Genomic DNA, 20,253 nt, shown 5'->3' with positions numbered 1-20,253 from the left:
GAAGAGTTGCTTATCTTCCTTAATAAAGGAACTAGGCTGGGAAAAGCTAGATAGAGAGCCAGGTCTAAAAAAAATCTGTCCTCAGAGGCTTCCTAGCTATGTGACCCTGGGCAAGTCATATAATCCCCATTGCCTAGCCCTTACTGCTCCTTTGCCTTGAAATCAATACACAGTATTGATTCTAAGATGGAAGGGAAAGAAAGAAAAAGAAAGGAAGGAAGGAAGGAAGGAAGGAAGGAAGGAAGGAAGGAAGGAAGGAAGGAAGGAAGGAAGGAAGAAAGAAAGAAAGAAAGAAAGAAAGAAAGAAAGAAAGAAAGAAAGAAAGAAAGAAAGAAAGAAAGAAAGAGAGAAAGATCTCATTTCATAGGTCACTGTGGCTAAAGAATTCATTCATTTTCTAAAGTGAAACCCATTGGCAATGAGCCTTTCTATATATGTACTTAGGTTCATAAACTTGGGCCCCAAATGGATGACCTTAGAGACCATCTAGTCCAGTCCCTTCATTTATGGATGAAATAACTGAGGCTCAGTGAGATGAAATTACTTGTGTATGGTCACAATCTACCAAGCATCAAGACTGGGATTTGAACCCTGGTCTTTCTGGCTCTTGAGTCCAGCTTTAGCTGCTGTAGCTGTCTTGGCTAGGCTGCTCATAGACAGTAGACAGAGTCTGTTGACAGAAGTTGTGGGATTATAAGTGAAATGAGTTAATGCACATAAAGTGCTTTTGCTAACTTAAAGTATGATGATGTTAGTTATCATGATTATGACTAATCAATAGTAGGAATAGCAGCCAAAGGACTATTCAATTTAAAGTTGGAAGACCTGCATTAACTCACAACTCTGCTTTTTACCTATTTGTGTAGCATTCTCTTTACCTCAGTTTCCTAATCTATAAAAGGGGAGTAGACTAGCTGATTTCTAAGGTTCATTCAACTATAATTAAATCTATGATTCTTTGTATCTACCAGGATCATTTCCAGCTAGGTTGAAAATTCCCAGGCAAGGGGCAGCTAGGTGGCTCAATGGATTGAGAGTCAGGCCTTAAGATGGGAGGTCCTGGGTTCAAATATAGCCTCAGACACGTCCTTGCTGTGTGACCCTGGACAAGTCATTTAAACCCTATTGCCTAACTCTTACTGCTCTTCTTCATTGGAACCAATGTACCCTATTAATTCTAAGATGGAAGGTATGAGTTCTTTTAAAAGGATGGAAGAGAGAAAGAATTAGTTTCTGAACAAGTCACTTTAACTCCTTCAGGCCTCAGTTTCTTCATCTGTAAAATGAGGCTATTGAATTAGATGGCTTTTGATGTTGCCTACAGCTCTAGATATATATATTCCTATGCTGTCTGCTGGCATAGCTTTGGAAAATTCAAGTTTTCTCAATTTTAGTAAAAAATTGAAAATTTGAGGGGTAGTCAGATAGCACAGTAGATAGAGTACTTAGCCTGGAGTTGGGAGGACCTGGGATCAAATCTGGATTTAGATACTTTTAACCTGTGTGACCTTGAGCAAGTCACTTAACCCAGATTGCCTAGCCCTTGCAGCTCTTCTATCTTAGAATTGATACGAAGACAGAAAGTAAGGGTTTAAAAAATAACAAAAACAATGAGAATTTAAAGTTGCAAGGGCACCTACTTGTGATACTAGAGAGACCCTAATTACCACTTCCGTGGAGTGTCTTCTTAATTAAAGTTTCCATCAGTGCTTGGGATACATTTTCTATGTGGGTGATGTACTTAAATTAGAAAATAACCGATAAGAGAACCGGAGGCACTAAATTCTCTTCAATTGCCCTTTGAGGGGGGCTGATAGTGATTTGATGGAAATAGTTTAAAAGTCTGACTACCTTGGGGAGGATGGAATAGGATTTCTCCCATAAATCAATGCCTTTTGTTGTTTCACACCAGAGATGTCACCTTCCCACTCACACACGTAGAGCCTTAAGTTTCTCAGAATTCCTTATATTTGCTATTTCTTGTAACAGAATATTTAGTTATTTCCCACTCCTCAGGACCCCATCTTTTTTTTAGGGTTTTTTGTTTGTTTGATTGGTTTATTTTGGTTTTGGTTTGTTTGGATTTTTTCTCCCTCAATTACTGGTGGGGGAAACATTTTGCTGTTTTGGGAACCTGTTTCCTTCATTACTTAGCATGAGAGCCTTTCAACTTTCTCCATTAATAAATATCTATGCTATACAGGCTCAAGGCTTCTGCCTCATGGACAGAGCTGGCTTTTGTCATTGTGCTCGGCATTCAGGGTACCAAGAGAAGACTGAAATGATCCCTGCTCTCAAGACCCCCAGATGGGGGTCACAGCATAACAGACACACACAAATAAATATGATAAACCGTAGGACATGATAGGAACCAGGCAGAGATAATTTTCAGGTGTGGAATAAGAAAGATTAGAGGGAGGCAGCTGGGTGGCTTAGTGGATGAACAGCCAAGCCCAGAGATGAGAGGTCCTGGGTTCAAATATGGCCTGAGACATTTCCTAGCTGTGTGACCCTGGGCAACTCCCATTGCCTAGCCCTTACGGCTCTTCTGCCTTAGAACCAATATATAGTATTGATTCTAAGACAGAAGGTCAGGGTTTTAAGAAGAAGGAAAAAAAAGAATGATGAAAGATGTCATTCCTTCAAGGCTTGGAAGGAAAGATTTCCAAAAACTGAAATCACCTTCCAAATATCCAGGACAAGCTAAGGAAATTCATAAAAGTGAGAGAATATGGGATGAGATAAGGGAAAATAGAGAAGTCTGCTTTGGCTAGTCCATGAAGAGAGGTAATGTGAAATTATGCTAGAGAATTGGGTTACGCAGCTGTGGAGTCAGGAAGACTTGAGTTCAAATCCAGCCTCAGACACTAGCTGTGTGAACTTGGGCAAGTCACTTAACCCTGTTTACTTCATTTTGTGCTTGTGTAAAATGAGTAGGAGAAAGAAATGGCAAACCCCTCCAGTATCTGCCCAAAAAAATGCCAAATACAGTCAGGAAGAATCAAACATGACTGGAAATGATTAAACAGCATAAAAGAAGCGATAAAAGAAGAAAAAGTAGCATTTTTATAGCACTTTAAACATTACCAAGCACTCTATAAATATTATCTCATTTGATTCTCACAGTGGGGTCAATGCTATTATTACTCCATTTTACAGATGAGGAAACTGAGACTGAGAGAGTTAGAACAGTTTATGCAGATTCACACAGCCAGAAAACATCTGAGACCAGCTTTGAACTTAGCTCTTCCTGACTCCCAGATCCATCACTCTATCAACTTCATCGCCTAACTTCCTCAGATTGTATTTGGATTTTGTCCTCTAGATCATCAGGAGCCACTGATGATTTTGAGGAGAGGAATGACATCTTCAAGCATGTGCCTTCAAAATACGTTTTATGGCCATCACATAGAGATTCTAGAGGGCTAAGACTTTATAGACACTACATAGGGATCAGAGAACAGCAGTGTTTTTATGGCTATTGGATAGAAATTATAGCAGGGTAAGATTTTTTAAATAGAATTTGGATAGAGATAGTAGGATTAACCAGTAAAGGGGCCATGGAAGAAATATGGCTGTGAAGTATGATCGTGGCATTGAGGGTAAAAGAAGTGGACTTGGGTTGCTACTTTAAAACAAGGAGGTAGAATTAAGCCAGTAAAAAGATGTAACTAGATTCAGTTTTGGCAAAAGATACCTAGAGTCAAGAATAAACTGATTTTAAATATCCACATATATATATATATATATATATATATATATATATTCCTTTCCCTTCCCTTCCCTTCCCTTCCCTTCCCTTCCCTTCCCTTCCCTTCCCTTCCCTTTTTCCTTTCCTTTCCTTTCCTTTCCTTTCCTTTCCTTTCCTTTCCTTTCCTTTCCTTTCCTTTCCTTTCCTTTCCTTTCCTTTCCTTTCCTTTCCTTTCCTTTCCTTTCCTTTCCTTTCCTTTCCTTTCCTTTCCTTTCCTTTCCTTTCCTTTCCTTCCCTTCCCTTCCTTTCCATATAATATATATGTATATATATATATATATATATATAGAGAGAGAGAGAGAGACTAACTGTATGATCCTCGATCAACCATTTAAACCCCATCTGACTCAGTTTCCTCATTCATAAAATGGAGATAGTAATTGCACCTTGCTCCCAGGGATATTGAGGGATACAATTAGACAATATTTTTTAATCCCTTTGCAAATCTTGAAGCATGATATAAATGCTAACTTTTATTATTGTTTTTAGTCATTTAAGGGAACATCCAGCAGGTTGTGGGCTGCGGCTTTATAATGCTGGAAGAGCTGGGGTGGGGAGAAGTGTTGGGACTTGTGTTCTCCCTTCATCTCCTTGACACTGTTAGTTGGGAATTTCCCTGGGAAAGGTTTTGTTCATAAAAAAGACAGACCTTATCCAAGTAATCAGAGCTCCACGTGGATGAGTTATTATTATTATTATATTCACTTCTAAGAAATGAAAGCTTTTGGAGTCCAGTTTCCTTTATTATGTTGTTCACATAAGTAGGAAGAGGAAAGAAATGGTATCTTTATGGAGAAAGCAGTGACTCAATTCCTGTACTGTACAGAGTGAACCCTTTATAGGTTCAGAGTGTACTCTGAAGTGTGGGTTCTAGTCCAAGGAAATCCTCTGCCCACAACAATCAGGACACTCTTTGTGCTTATGTGGTACTTCACTGAGACCTGAAATGGGGGCCCTTTGGGTGAAAGGTCTTGTATGCTCCATGGAGTCACTTGGACACAGGAGAACCATAGGAACAGTTCTCTCCTCCTGTGTAAAGGAGAAGATGGAATACAGTATGTCACAAGTGCTCAACCTCATTAAACCATAGCTGTCTTCTCATCCAGTTCAATTCTTGGCCATGCTCCTTCCATTGGTCCTCCATAGAGACTCTACTCAGTAACTAGAAAATAGAAAATAGTTCAGAGGTTCACAGGTCTGAGAGCTAGAAGGGACTTCAGCTAGATGGTGCAGTTCTGGTCCTGAAATTAAGAAGTTAAGAAGAAATTAAGAAGTCTCAACTCCATGAGTTCAAATCTGGCCACAGACAAAGCCACTTAACTCTGCTTGCCTCAGTTTTCACATCTGTCAAATGTGCCTGAGAAGACGATGGCTAAAAACTGAAGTGTCTTTGTCTTTGTCAAGGAAACCCTAAAGTTGGTCATGAAGAGTCAGACATAACTAAAAACGACTGAACAGATGAGAAAGGAAGAATACAAACATTTATTATTTGCCTACTCTGTGCCAGACATTTTGCCTGAGAGATGGATGCTGTTATTATCATCCCCATTTCAGAAAATTGAAGTAGAGAGAGGTTACGTGATTTGCCCAGGGTCACAATGCTGATAAGTATTTGAGGCAGAATTTGAACTCAAGTCTTTCTGGCATTGCTCTATCCATGGCAACACCCAGCTCAGGCTTAATTTATGCAGAGGCAGAAGTAAGATTTGAGCCTAGGACCACAGATTCTAAAGCCCTACACTAAGTTGCCTCTCCTGTCTCATAAGTCATTTGTATCAAGCACCAAGAAATGGCATTGATTGCTATTTTGATATAATTAGAAAAGATGCTGAGCTTTTTATAAATGACAGAAAATCAACAAACAGGAAAGGCATAATTTAAATATATATTGGGGGTTTTTGTTGTTGATTTGGTAAGCTGCCTTCTCTAGTGTGGGGAGGAAGAATTTTGATGTAAAATACAGTAAAAAGTTTTTTTTTTAAGTTTGTTTGTTTTTTTAAACCCTTTCCTTCCATCTTAGATTCAATACCATATATTGGTTCCAAGGCATAAGAGTGGTAAGGACTAGCCACCTTGCTACCCTCAAGTTTTTTGTTTATTTGTTTTTAATTAAGTGATTACAAAGAAGAAAAATCCCAAACCTTCTTTTCCATTGACCCAAGACTCATCTTCAGTTGCTGCCATGTTAAGGGTGTGGGGATGCGTGTGGGTGTGTATTTTCAGGATATCTTCGTAAAGCCATTTTCCATGGTTTCTTCGGATCTGTTTGATCTTGTCCGGCACCAAACTGTCTGTAGCTGGGTCATTTCTAAACTATAAAACAGTATGTACCTTCCTGTTTGTGAAGGAACTGCCTAAAGAGGACTCGTCATTGGCATCTTCCCAAGGAAATGTGTTTGTTTTTTCCCTCCTGAAGCCCTTCTCACACACCTGTAAAGCTTTCAGGCCTTTTTTCCCTTCTTGGTCCCTCCCTATAATGCACTTCCAGGCCTTTTCTCTGTTTTCCTATCTAAGTCCTGCCTGGGTCGAGTCCTCTGTCCTTCCCACATTTCTCTCCCCTCTCCAAATGGCCACTGAGATAACAGGATGTAGGTGAATAAACAAGCATTTTTAAAGCACTTGCCTGGGTGCCAGTCATTGTACTAATCACTGTTTTGTTGTTATTGGTTTAAAAAAAAATCCTACCTTCTATCTTAGATTGATGCCAAGTATCAGCTTAGAAGAACAGTAAGGGCTCAGCTATGGGGGTTAAATGACTTGCCCAGGGTCCCACAGCTAGGAGGTGTATGAGGCCACATTTGATCCCAGGATTGCCTGTCTCCAGGCTTGGTGCTTTATCCACTGAGCCACTGAGCTGCCCCTCTATGCTAAAAACTTTACAAATATTATCTCATTTTATAGAATAGAAATTAGTGCTCTCATTTGAATACTTAGAGCATCCCTATTGGGTTAGTACCACAGATAGCATTATATCCTTTTTGTAGATGAAGAAATTGACTCAGTGAAGTGCCTATGGTTGCACAGCCTATAAAAGAGTTGGATTTGGAGCTAGAAGACCTGGGTTCGATTGCAGAAACTGCCACTCAATAACTATGAACTTGGACAACTCACTTTATCTCTCTAAGCTTTTCCATTCTCTCATCCATAAAATGAAGTGGTTGGACTAAATGATTCCTTTTTTTTTTTAAAGCCCTTCCCTTCCATTTTAGAATCAATACTAGGTCTTGGTTCCAAAGCAGAAGAGCAGTAAGGGCTAGGCAATGGGGGTTAAATGACTTGGCCAGGGACACACAACTAGGAAGCATCTGAGGCCAAATTTGAACCAAGGACCTCCCTTCTCTAGGTCTGGCACTATCCACTAAGCTACCTACCTGCCCTTGACTAAATGATTTCTAATGTCCTTTCCAACTTGGAATCTTCCAGTCATGAATTTGTAAGTACCATAAATCCCACTGGATAGCACTAAATTAGTCTCTAAAATTATCTCCCCAGTTGGTTTTAGAAATACCTGGAAAGCAGACTTTCTTTTTATAAGATTTGATACTAGGATAGATGTAGCCTACTCTTTGTAGCATGTCATTAGCATATTAATGGAAAATCTTTTGTTTAAAAAAAATTATGATAGTGACAGAGATCAGACCTGAGATTTCTTTGGTATGGAGAACTCCCAGGTGAGGAAAATCCCACTCCCAATAGAAAAATGGCGCCCGTTTCTGTAATTTATATTTCCAGAGAGTTGCCTAGGAGACCTGGGATCACATAGTCAACATACAGCAGTGGCTAAACTGGAACTGGGGCCTCCCGGGCTAGTTCTCTATTTATTTTTACTCAATTGTTCAAGATCCTTTTCCTGGGCACAAAAGTTTCTAGTTATTAATTCTTCTTATTATACTCCCGTTTATTATTTCTTTGCTTTTTCCTGAGGGTGCTGAGTAAACCCAATGTAAGTCATTAATATTTATTGTTTGGTTGATTGGCTGCGGCCTCAAGATGGAAATGTTTTCCAGGCTTTTCTTTCCTTATTTAAAAACCCATTCTATATTTTAATAGAGTTTTGAAAATTAGATTTTTATTGATATCTTTTGTTTTTACGTTACCTAAATTTCCTCACATATCTTTTCCGCAACCTGCTCCCAGACAGCCAAGCCATCTGTCAAAGAATTTTTAAAACAAAGAAGAGGAAGAAGAGAGGGGAAATTATCCAAACTGATCAATCCATTAAGAATATCTTACCTGATTTGAAATGTTTGCACCCTCATGGACCCTCCACCACTGCAAAGGACTGGGGAAGAGGTCTTCTGATGTCTTTTCTTTGTGGGCAAGCTTTTTCATTTTTTTCTTTTGAACCCTTACCTTCTGTCTTAGAATCAATACTGTGCATTGGTTCCAAGGCAGAAGAGTGATAAGGGCTAGGCAATAGGAGTTAAGTGACTTGCCCAGGGTCACACAGCTGGGAAGTGTCTGAGGCCAGATTTGAACTCCAATCTCTAGGCCTGGCTTTCAATTCCTTGGAGCCACTTAGTCTTTTTTTTTTTTAAGAAAAAAAATTTATCTTTTGTTTTATCATTGCTTATACTATATCCTATATCCCTCCCTCCTCCCCACTCCCAGATTGCTATCTTTTATAACAAAAAAATTTCTTTAAAGAAGAAAAGAAAAAGAGGGGGAGAAAAAAACTCAGCAAAACCATTCAGTACCCTGAGAAAAAATCAGATATTTGCAGTGTTCCATATCCATGAACCCTCTGCAGAGGAGTCAGGGAGAAATGTTTTCTCATAGCTTTAATTTGGGGCCAAACGAGTTCTTCATAATTGGATAGTATTCCTTTTAGGTCATTTTTGTGGTAGTAGGTCTTCGATTTATTGCTGTAGTCATCAAGGATATTGGTTTTCTGGTTCTGTTTAGCTTGCTTTGCATCAGTTCATGTCAAGTCTTTCCATTCCTCTCTGTACTCATGATGGCTGATGTTTCCATGAACCGCCATTTGTTTAGTCATTCTTCAGTTCATGGGCATCTACTTTGTTTCCAGTTCTTTGATGCCACAGAGGTACTGCTAATTAACAAGTCAGTCAGGGCAGCTAGGTAGATCAGTGGGTAGAGAGCCAGGGCTAGAGACCCAAAGATCCTGGGTTCAAATGTGACCTTAGACACTTCCTAGCTGTGTGACTGTGGGCAAATCAGTCAACCCTAGTTGCCTAGCCTAGACTGATCTTCTGCCTTGGAATTGATACTTACAATTAATTCTAAGAGTTTAAGGGGGGGGCGGAGTCATTGATAATGACCAAATTGGATTCATAATAGGGGTTCAAGGGTGGTTCATCATTAAGAATTCAATGAATATAATCATTCTTCTGCCTTATATCAATTCTGAGATTAAAAAGGCAGCGAGGGCTAGGCAACTGGCATCAAGTAAATTGGCTAAACATTCAGATTCATGTGTTTATCTTAAAAGTCATAGAATGGCCTTTGAATTATTCATTTACATGGATTCTAAAAAGTTTAGGCAAGGAATTTTTTTAATACAACCAACAATATATTTAAAAGCAAGTATCATCTACTATGGATTTACCCTAGACACTTGACCAATGAAAGGTAAAGCAAGGGTATCCCTCTCCCTGGTATTATTTTATGTAGAACTCTAGACATTCTAGCAATAGCAATAAGGCAAAAGAATGAACTTCAGGGCATAAAGATTGGCAAAGGGAGACACAAATAATCCCTATTTGTTAATGACAGTGATCATTTAGTTGGAAAATAAATCAAGGGGCTAACTGTGTAGCCCAGTAAATAGACTGCCTGTTCTGGACTTGGATTCAAATCTGCATGACCTTAGCCAAGTCACTTAATGCCAGTTGCCTAGCCCTTGCTGCCTTTTAAATCTCAGAATTGATATAAGGCAAAAGATATAAGTGTAAAAAAAAATAAATCAGCAAAGAATGTAATTCAATTAATAGCTTCAGGTGTTGAAAGCTACAAAATAAAGTCATGGAAATTAATAGCATTTCTACATCATAAGAAGAAAATCAAAGGGGCTATATAAAAAGAGAAATCCCATTCAAAATAATCCCATATAATATTTGGGGGCAGGGAGGTCTGTCTACCATAGCATACTTAAATGGATTCAAATACCCAAAGCTCCTTCAATTAAGAACCATATAAATAGCTAAAAGAATATCCAGTGTGCATTTCTGGTCTGTGCCAATATAACAAAAGTGGTGATATTATACCTTTGATGATACTATAATTATGCAGCATTATATTTTAATGACATTTTAATAATATTTTATTTTATTTTACTTTATTATTTTAAATATATAGTACATTATATTTCAAAATAATATTCATGGTTTCCTAAAGGGAAAACAAGCCCTCACTGAGACTTTTTTGAGAAAGAAATAATTCCTTCTGAATTTTAAGGAATATGGCTCATGAGAAGAGAAATTCTAGGTATTTAAAGACTGATAATGTGCTCCCCCATCCCACTGGGCTTGCATTAACTTTAATCATCCTTTTTCTCAATTATATATTTACTTAGCTGTTTCTCAATCAGTGTACACCTCCTACTTTAATTGATCGCAGTCAGCTCCTACTTGAAATACTCATTCCAGAGTCAAAGAAGCTGGGTTCAGATCCCACAACCTCTGGTCCTACCCCTACAACCCTTGGCAAGTCTATCCAGTTTTCTAGGCTTCAGTTTCCTCATCTGTAAAATGTAGGGGTTTGGAGTACTTGGCATCGGAAAGTTCTTCTAAGTCTATGCTCCTATGTTGTACATCCAGAGAGCTCGCATCCCGTTTCTTCAGCTTTAAAATGAGGATGTTAATAATATCCACCGCTGAGTTGTTTGAGGGGACCAAAGGAGATCCTCTAGATAAAGCACTCTGCAAACCTTGGAACTCTATACAAATGTTAGCTATTCTCTTATTGGGGCCTTATAATAAATGCTATGCTTCGTATTATCCCCATTTTCCAAATGAGGAAACCAAGGTCCAAAGAAATTAAATTCTTTGCCCAAGGCTATATAGTAGTTTGAGGGATTTGAACCCCAGTTTTCCTGACCCCAAGTCCACAAACATATCTATGGTGCTGTCCAATGAGAGCATTTTGGTCGAGTTCCAGGATTTGGGAATCAAGATTGGGATTCTAATCCATCTTTTGTCCCTCTTGCTTGTGACACTGGGTAAGACATTTCACCTCTGGGCCTTTTTCCTCATCTGTTAAATGGATAACCTTGGACTCAATGACCTGGAAAGTCCCCTCCTGATGTTAAATCCATGATCCTATAAATGTAAGTTTTATTGATCTGTACGACTGCCCCTGCCCTAAAAACCAAGCCAACCAATGTGGGGTTTGGGTTATTTGTTCTGCCAAGCAGAACAAGGATCTCCCTGAGGGTAAACATAGAAATGGCCACAGAGTAGAAGGCTTTAGCCTCCCTATCATTTTAGATCAAATGGTTTGTTTCTATTTAAGTAAACCTTCACAGACTTAAAACCCCAAGGGGACTATAGAGAGAATTAATGTAATAACTCCCTGACCCTGTCCCCTTTTTATGGATGAGGAGGCTCGAGCTCAGCAAAGGGAGGCAGCTCCCCCCCCCCCAGGGTCACTCGGTGAGTGGCAGAATTGGGAGTGGATGCCAAGGTCTCCTAACTCCTATCCCAGGTGCCAGGTGCCTCCTTAGAGCCTAAACAGAAGATGTTCTACAAAGGGGGGGAGGTCGTTATCTCCCTGTTATGGTTTTAGCTCAAGCAGGTGTAATCCTCCATGGGTATTATCAAGGAGCTTCGGAACCCTTTTTTTTTTTTTTGGTCATGGACCACCTTTGGCCATCTGATGAAGCCTCTGAGCCCCTTCTCCAAATCATGTTTCATAAATACATAGGATTGCAAAGAGAACTCATCATCCTGAAATAAAGAGGTAGAGGATTGGGAGATGGGAGGTGGAACCCACAATTCTGGAAAATCCACATGAAAGTATCTGGCCTTCCCTTTGTACAGAGAATAAATCTGAATTTCTTCTTTTTCTTTAAGGGGATGTTTACAGTAATTATAAAATTTGTTTTAAGTATATAGTCATTGGCTATAGAGTTTCTAAACTTTCTTCTGTGTTGTCTGCAGTTTCTGTAAAGCTCCCTCAAAATTCCTGTCTTAATTTCTTTTTCTTTTGGAAAATTTTACTTAATAAATTAATTTAGAATATTTGTCCATGATTACATGATTCACGTTCTTTCCCTCCCCTTCTCCCACCCCTCTCCCGTAGCCAATGAGCAATTCTACTGGGTTTTACATGTGTCATTGATCACTGTCTTAATTTCTTATACCGACTTCTTATTTAAGTGAGTTCTTGAAACCACAAAGGGGGAAATTTGGGATGTAGAAGGGATACCTGTAATTTTTTCCCACCCAAGGTCACAGATCTTTCCATGGAGCCCAGGCGAAGAGCCCCTGGGCTAGAACTAAGAATACAAAAGCAAAAAGGGAGACAGAGCCTTCCCCAAAAGTGTTGTCATGTGGGAAGGAAAGGACATACAACATCTGTAAAAATAAGGAAAGACTCTCATATATATGCTTATCTAGAGTGTTATAGATATTATATACACACGAGATATATGCATATAAATATATACACATTCATTTATATGCTCATATTCTAGTAACTATGTAGATATGTATCATGTATATGTAAATATATACATACATATGTGAAATATATATGTATAAAAATATAATCAGTGTATTGAGAACCAGGTCTAGAGAGATTGAATGTTCTGGGTTCAAATTTGAACTCAGATACTTCCTAGCTGGTTGACCCTGGGCAAGTCACTTAACCCCCATTGCCTAGCACTTACCAGTCTTCTGCCTTGGCATCAGTACACAATATTGGTTCTAAGACAGAAGATAAGGGTTTTTATTTATATACGTGTAAAGACACACTCACAAACACATTCTTTCTCAATGTATATGCACATATTTTTATAGTTCACTCCTTCAGTCATGCCTGATTCTTTGGGACCCCACTGACTGTAGCATACCAGACTCTTCTGTCTTCCACTATCTCTCAAAGTCTGCTCCTTGTTTCCATAACACTCTCTCCACCTCATCCTCTGCTAATCCCCTTCTCCTTTTGCCTTCAGTCTTCCCTGACTTCAGGATCTTTTCCAATGAGCCCTGTCTTTTCATCATGTGGCCAAAGGATTTAAGCTTCAGCTTCAGTATTTGACTTTCCAATGAATAGTCAGAATTAATTTCTTTTAAGTATTGACTGATTTGATTTCCCAGGGACTCTCAAAACTCTTCTCCAACACCACAATTCAAAAGTGTCCATTCTGAGGTACTCTGGACTCCTGGACTCTGAGGTACAATCTCTCTCTCTCTCTCTCTCTCTCTCTCTCTCTCTCTCTCTCTCTCTCTCTCTCTCTCTCTCTCTCTCTCTCTCTCTCTCTCTCTCTCTCTCTCTCTCTCTCTCTCTCTCTCCCCCTCCCTCCCTCCCTCCCTCCCTCTCCCCCTTTTTCCCTCCTTCCCTCTCCCTCCCTCCCTCTCTCTCCCCCTTTCTCCCTCCTTCCCTCTCTTCCTTCTTTCCTCCCTCCCTCCCCCCTCCCTCCCTCTCCTTCTCTCTCTCCCTCCCTCTTTCTCTCTCTCTGTCTGTCTCCCTCTCTCTCCCTCCCTCTTTCCTTCCCTCCCTCTCTCTCCCTTTCTCCCTCCTTCCCTCTCCCTCCCTCCCTCTCTCCCCCTTTTTCCCTCCCTCCCTCTCTCTCCCCCTTTCTCCCTCCTTCCCTCTCTTCCTTCTTTCCTCCCTCCCTCCCCCCTCCTTTCCTCCCTCCCTCCCTCTCCTTCTCTCTCTCCCTCCCTCTTTCTCTCTCTCTGTCTGTCTGTCTCCCTCTCTCTCCCTCCCTCTTTCCTTCCCTCCCTCTGTCTCCCTCCCTCCCTCCTTCTCTCTCCCTCTCTTTCCCCATCTCTCTCCCTTTCTCTTGCTCTGTCTCCCCCTCTCTATACCCCAGCACATATATAAATATTACTATACACTCATACTACAGCTAGCTACCCTCACATCTATACATCTGTATCTCTATCCTGTGTGTATGTATGTGATAGGCATTCATGTATCTACACGCTCCCTACGGCGGTGTAGTGTTGCGCCTGTATTCTAGTTGAGCAGAGGTGAGTTATGGGCTTGGGTGCCCTCGCAAGTCCTCATGAAGGAGGTGGCCCCTGAGGTCGGCTTCTCTAGGAACATAAGAGTATAAAGGCCAAGAAGAGGAAGAAGAAAGCAGTTGGGAGTGAGGGAGTGAGGGGGTGGGGGCATCGTTCCAGGCCCAGAATGCTCTCCAGCCTGTGCCTGGGCTAGAGAGAAGGAGCAAAGGTCCTTATTATTGCTAGCGAGGTGAAGGGGAAGCCTGCTAAGGCCCACAATTAAGGGAGGCCTGAGCCCAAAGGGCTTTCTGGGGAAGTCTGTGTTTATCCCGGAGGCCAGATGGAGCCTCTGACAGGATTGAGTTGTTCCAGGTCCGGCTGCTTCACAAATGTTAATGAGACAGGATAGATTAGGGAGGAAGAGGGACGGGAGGCCAGTTAGGAAATGTCCAGCTGAGCTGGGGTTTGTGGGGTGAGTCTGGAGGGAAGGATGGGGCTGGGGCAGCGGGAGTCCAGAGATTCTGAGAAAGGGAAATAGACAGGGCTGGGTCCCCCGCTAGTGATGGGCGGTGAGCTCTGGCCCCTGCCTCGGACAACTCCTGCCTTGGAGCTAAAATGAACCAAATTGCCCTGACTCCACTTCTGCCTGGTGGATCTTGCAGTCGCAGGAGGGAGAACCCAGCCAGCTCCATTCCAAATGAAGTGTTGTGTGGGGTGGAGTTTATTTTAATTGTTGGGGGGGGGGTGCCTATAATAGAATTGTCTGATGTTTGTTTGCACTTCAATCTTGGGTGAGTAAATGCCTTGGGCTGCCTGAAATGCCCGTCCCATTTTGGGAAGGAGCCAGATGGAGGAAACAGGCTCAGAAGTGAGTTGCGACTGGCGTCTGAGTAAGGTGTCCCTGGCTCTTGCCAGGGTGAGTCAGCAGCATTTCAGGAAATGTGCCTAACTCAGGTTCTTTACAGAGTGAATGCAGGGCTGACAGAGGAAGAGATACCTAGGAATGGGCTGTTTCTGCAGGCATTTGCCTTCAGGGTGACGATGGAAGAGTCAGAAGGCATTGGGACACCATTTTGTCTCAAAGAACATTAATTAAGCACCTGCTGTGTACAGAGTGCAGAGGCAGAATAATATAGGGGGAAGAGGGTTGGGCTTGGAATCAGGAAGGTCTGAGGTTCAAATCCTCTCTCTGACACTTAAGAGCTTTGTGATGTTGGGCAAGTCAAATGAATGATGCCAAGTGCTGCAGATACAAATATAAGAAAAAACAGTGCCTGCCCTGAAGTCACTTATACCCTAATAGGGAGAGACAATTTATTTGAGGAGTATTGGGTTTAGGAAGTCAAAAGAATGGTGAGTGGAGTCTGGATAAGCTTGCTCAACTTTTCTTGGCCTTGGCGTCATCATCTGTAAAATGAGTGTGATTAAGGTAATTCTGGAGTGAGTGCCATAAGTTAAGTGGTCTGATCAATAAGGACTTTGTGGAGGCAGTGCAGCACCTAACCTCCTTAAAGGGAGTCAGGAATCCTTAAAACATGTATAGAAGATTGATTGGAGACAAGAGACCAGAAGCAAGGAGACGAGGTGGACTATTGCAATAGTACAAGGAGAGAATTGGGGTGATGACTGTGGGAAAGATGGGAAGGGAGTAAGAGAGACTGGAGGAAGGATTGCCAACATTTGGCAACTGTAAAGATAATTTTAGGGTTGTGACGTAAAATCTAGATTTAATTGGTTGCAAAGGGAAATCTCAAATAAAAGTCAGTCTGGAAATTTATGGCAATTTAATTAATATAGAGGGAAGGAATTTAAGGAGAAGGAAAGAAGAAGATATAGGATTTCTCCTGCCTGGCCTGTGCCAGGGACAGTTTAAAATCCCCCCATATAGGTCTCTGAAGAAGATTAGAGGCTTCTAAGAGGATAGAAAGTAAAGGAGGAAAACTCAGCCAGAAACTCACCACCGAACATGCTAAGATGCCGAAGGGCCCAGCACGCTGCCACCAGCCAACTCTCCGCCACCAAAAAGGTGCCCAAGAGAGGAAGTGAGCCAAATATATAGACCTTTCACTCTTGTGTCTCCTCTAAATGCCCATATCTTTTAGAGTTCTCACCTTCTTTGATTAGATTATATCTTTAGATTACTTAACACTTCTTTGTTAAGTTCACCTTTTGTGAGTTACTTAACCTTTTTGTGATTAATTTAACCTTTATAGTTACTTAACACTTTTTTGTTTTAAGGTCTTAAAATAGACTTAAAGTTCTAGCTTCACTATAAGGTAAGAATTAAGTACCTTCATTGTTCAATCAGGAGATTACAACTTTATTTTCCCCTAAGTATGGTCTAAGTAGGGTGGAGTAATTTAACAGTCACAATCCCCCCTGATTTTGTTAGACTAAATATCTTCATTGTTAAAATCAGGAAATAGCTAAATCCAATCTTCACACAAATGATTGGCTAATAGAGTAGGGAAGAATGGAGTTTGAGTCTGTGATTCTGAACCTGGGCTGCCTTCATGGAGCTTCCAGTTCATTGTAAAGATCTTAAGTCTAAAACCACCTTTGATTTACAGATAAGAAAACTGGGACTCATAGAGGATCTCAGGTCACACGGTTTATCTCAGAGAGCTTAGATTTGAAGTCATTTACTGGTCAATAAAAATTTATTATGAACCTACTTTATGCTAGGCACTGTGCTAGGTGCTCAGGATACAAATAAAACCCAAAGCAGACACTATCCACAAGGAGCTTACAATCTAATTGAAGAAGACAGTGCACAAAAGGAAGCTGAAAGAGAAGGTATCTGGGGAGAGGTCTTCTGATTCCCAAGAACCATGCCTCCTCTGTCCATTTTTACTCCACCTCTACCTCCCTAACTCTTCTAGGCAGAAATACCATGTATTGCATTATTGATTAAGTGATCTTGACCTTAACCTCTGTAGGTCCTCATCTCTTGTCTATAAAGTGTGTGTGTATGTGTGTGTTTATAGGGTGGCAAAGAAAGGTAGTAACTGGACAAGACCTCAGCTCTAAATCTGTGATCCCTTGAACTAAGGCCTGATGATCTGTCTATTGGAGTTACTTACTAGCTATGTGAGCCTAGACAAGTCCCTTAACCTTGTTTGCTTTGGTTTCTTCATCTGTAAAAATGAGCTGGAGAAGGCAATGGAAAACCACTCCAGGATCTTTGCCAAGAAAACCTGAAATGGGGTTAGACATGACTGAAATAACTGAATGACAACAACAATTTCATGGCACTGTCTTGTGGAGTAAGCATCATTTATGGGCCAGGCACTGTGAGATAAAAATGAAAGTCCATACAGTCCTTTTATAGTCTGTTGGGGACAGTAATAGAGAATATGAAAGATAAACTTATCCATGATAATTTGAGGAGAGAGTTAGAGGTCTTACTATGAAGGAAGATGACAAAGTGAAGGAAGATCTCACTATGAATGTGAGCTGAGTCATGAAGGAAGCTAAGTAGCCAAAACCACTGTTGGTATAACAGATAGAAAATGGGGCCATATATGACTCTGAGCAGAATATGATATATTCTGTTTCCTGAGTTATTTTGGGATTGGGGGAAAACCTGTCTTCCTAGATTTTTGGAGCTCTTAAGAAACACCTGGGCCAATTCTCTAGTCTAGGCAAGTTTGTACCAAACTGTTCAAGAATTTCAACCCTTGATACTGGGTTTAACCCCGTTTCAGTGGCAGACAAGCTCGCTGGCTTATTCTGAGAGGACTCATCATCAGATTTAAACTTGGGTCTTTCTGATTCCATGCCTACCCAGGAGTCTGACTATTGTTGGCAATCAGAAAACCCATTTATATGGTACTTCCAACCTCAGACCCTTACTAACTGTGTCATCCTAGGATAGTCACTTTATCTCTCTTAATGGTAAACTAATAACAGCCTCTTCATTGTTATTATAAGGATCAAGTGAGATCCCATTTGAGAAGGTCTTGACAGAGTGCCTAGCACTCAGTAGGTACTATACTCTAAATGCTTACTCCCCTTCCCCTACTAATTAAGCACTCTGTTGGGTGCTTGTTTATTCCCTTTTACTTTACATTCTGTAATTATATTTTCCCTTGTTACTTTTAATCATTAAGATCATTATTATGTTATTTGTCATATCTCTCTTCTCAGCCTGCCCCCTCAAGTGCTCCGACATTCCCATGGGGGTTTGATTTTTCCATCCTGGTCACCGCTTGACATCTTGTTGAGCCTTCTGCCTTCCTCCCAAGTCCCACCAGCAGAACTGGGCTTCCTCCTAATCATGGAGAAATTCACAGTGTGGGGGAAAAGAGATTATTATCAAACTTCTCTCCCTGAATCATCTGAGCCATGAATTGTATCACCTGGAACTTTTCAATGTGGAACACAATATTTTTAAGTGTTTTAGAATATTTAAAGAACTGCATATTAAATATGAATATTAAAGGTTGGTGAGCCATGAAATATGAAAGGCTAATGGTTATTTTTTCTTTCAATTTTTATCAATTAAAAAAATTTGGAGTTCCAAATTCTGTCCTTCGCTTTATTTCCTCCCCACTCGTGTTGAGAAGGCAAGCAATACAATATCAGTTCTATGTGTGAAGGCATGCAAAACATCTTTCCATATATGCCATAGTAATTATGTTAATGTCATGTTTAATTGCTAGGTTCATTCATTGACCAGACCCTTAATAAAAGGTAATCCATTGGGTTTAAATGTATTAGCTCCTCTTGGGTTTTTTTTGAACCTGTATCTGAGGGCAGTTTTTAATTTGATTAAGGGATTACCATTTCCAACTAGGATCCAACTTATCCTCTGTTGTCTTTTTTTTCTTTGGAGATAACTTGCTGAGATTCACTGAAGCCATAAATAAGGAATTTTGGTATCCAAGGCAAATTCAGTGACTGAGATATCCAGGGAAAATTCAGGAAGACTTCTTATAATTATTGGAGATAGAGAGGGCATGTGCCCTCCAAAGTGCCTAGCCTGTATCTCTGTAGTATAACTGGTAGCAGAAACCACCCTCTTTTCTCCAACTACCCAACCCTTTGAAATATTTTGGGAGGCAGCAGGTGGAGGAGGAATAACCATGGGGGTGAGTAGCATCTGGGTCAGGTAATAGAGTTGGAGCTACTGAGGAGGTATGACACAGGGCCAGTGGAGAAATGTAAGGCAAAGATCCCTAGTAGAAGAGGAAACTATATACCCCACCTCCATATTGGCACGTAGTCACAAAGACCTAATTGCCCCTTCCTAGTTAATGATTTGCAATTCAGTAAAATCTGGTTCAGGATCAAGTATTTAGCATTGGAAATGGACCTCAAAAATTATCTAATCCAATGTTGTCGTTTTTTAGGCTAGGGGAATGAGACCCAGAAAGATTTCGTGCTTGGGCAATTCCATACTTCTGTCCATTGTAATATACTTCTGTGGGACAAATCTTCACCTTCTCTGTATGTTGTCATCCCCTTCAGACTTAACTCATTGAGTACTGAAGGAGTGAAGCATTGCATTCTGGTCTCAGAGCTAACATCTACCTTTGACACTCAATACCTGTGTGACCCTGGACAAATCATTTTACCTCTTTCAACCTCAGTTTCCCCATCTATAAAATGAGATTAGATTAGCTGGACTGGACTCTGAGGTCCCTTCCAGCTCTAGGTCTGTGACCTCATCTCTTCTCTTTCTGAGATAAATGACCTGCCAAGGAGATAGTGTTGTGGATGTTATTGTTTTAGATAAGAAATATCCATTGTGTTTTCTCCTATTTTTCTTCATTCTAAAGAGTGCATTTGTATTACTCAATTAGCCTAATTAGTCTAATCATGACTTAACCATTCTGCTTACAGAGTCCATTATGGAAAACAAACTTTCTGGCTTTGATGGCCCTGGGAACTTGAGTCCACATGGATTTTTTTCTTTCTTTCTTTTTACTCTCCACCCTTTAAAGAGACTCTTTTGTTTGACTCATATCAGTGGGTGTCAAAGTTCCCCATCAGTGGGAAGGGCAAAGATCCAGGTTTCCTGGATACTCTGAAAAGCCCCAAACTGGATGGTGACCTCATTCCCATTCACTGTTTTCTTCTGTAGAGACCAGTAGTTTTTGACTGATCAGAGAGAGACTGTGAGTCATCCAGTGAACACACCTTGATGAAGGCAGGAGACAGACTGCCCTGGAGTGAGCTCTGAGTGTAGCTGGAAGCTCTCATTCTCTTTTTTATCAACTATTTGGAACCCCATGATTTTGATTTCACGAGATTATGCACATTTTCTGTGTGGTTTTGTAACTTTAAAGTATGGAGGGAAGAAGGGAATGGAAAGAGTAATTAGATTTTTTAAAATACTTTATTTCATATTTGTTAGAATTAACT

The 20,253-nt window shown here is 40.5% G+C and overlaps 1 protein-coding gene across 5 annotated transcripts in view; it reads left to right on the top strand.

Moving 5' to 3' along the window:
- The window catches only part of TMCC3 (transmembrane and coiled-coil domain family 3), a 397,001-nt gene that overhangs the window by 347,915 nt on the left and 28,833 nt on the right, over positions 1 to 20,253 (top strand). The window contains exon 1 of one of the 5 annotated variants that reach the window (XM_007503217.3): positions 19,857 to 20,204. The exons of the other annotated variants lie outside the window; for them this stretch is intronic. Coding sequence (XP_007503279.1) covers positions 20,121 to 20,204 — 84 coding nt within the window. The 5' untranslated portion in view covers positions 19,857 to 20,120. Of the gene's footprint in view, positions 1 to 19,856; positions 20,205 to 20,253 lie in introns of those variants that run through there. 5 annotated transcript variants of the gene reach the window in all.

This window comes from Monodelphis domestica, chromosome 5, assembly GCF_027887165.1.
Source record: "Monodelphis domestica isolate mMonDom1 chromosome 5, mMonDom1.pri, whole genome shotgun sequence".
Classification (NCBI taxonomy): domain Eukaryota; kingdom Metazoa; phylum Chordata; class Mammalia; order Didelphimorphia; family Didelphidae; genus Monodelphis; species Monodelphis domestica.
The sequence above is the reverse complement of the archived record's forward strand: the minus strand, read 5'-3'. Positions and strand labels throughout refer to the sequence as shown.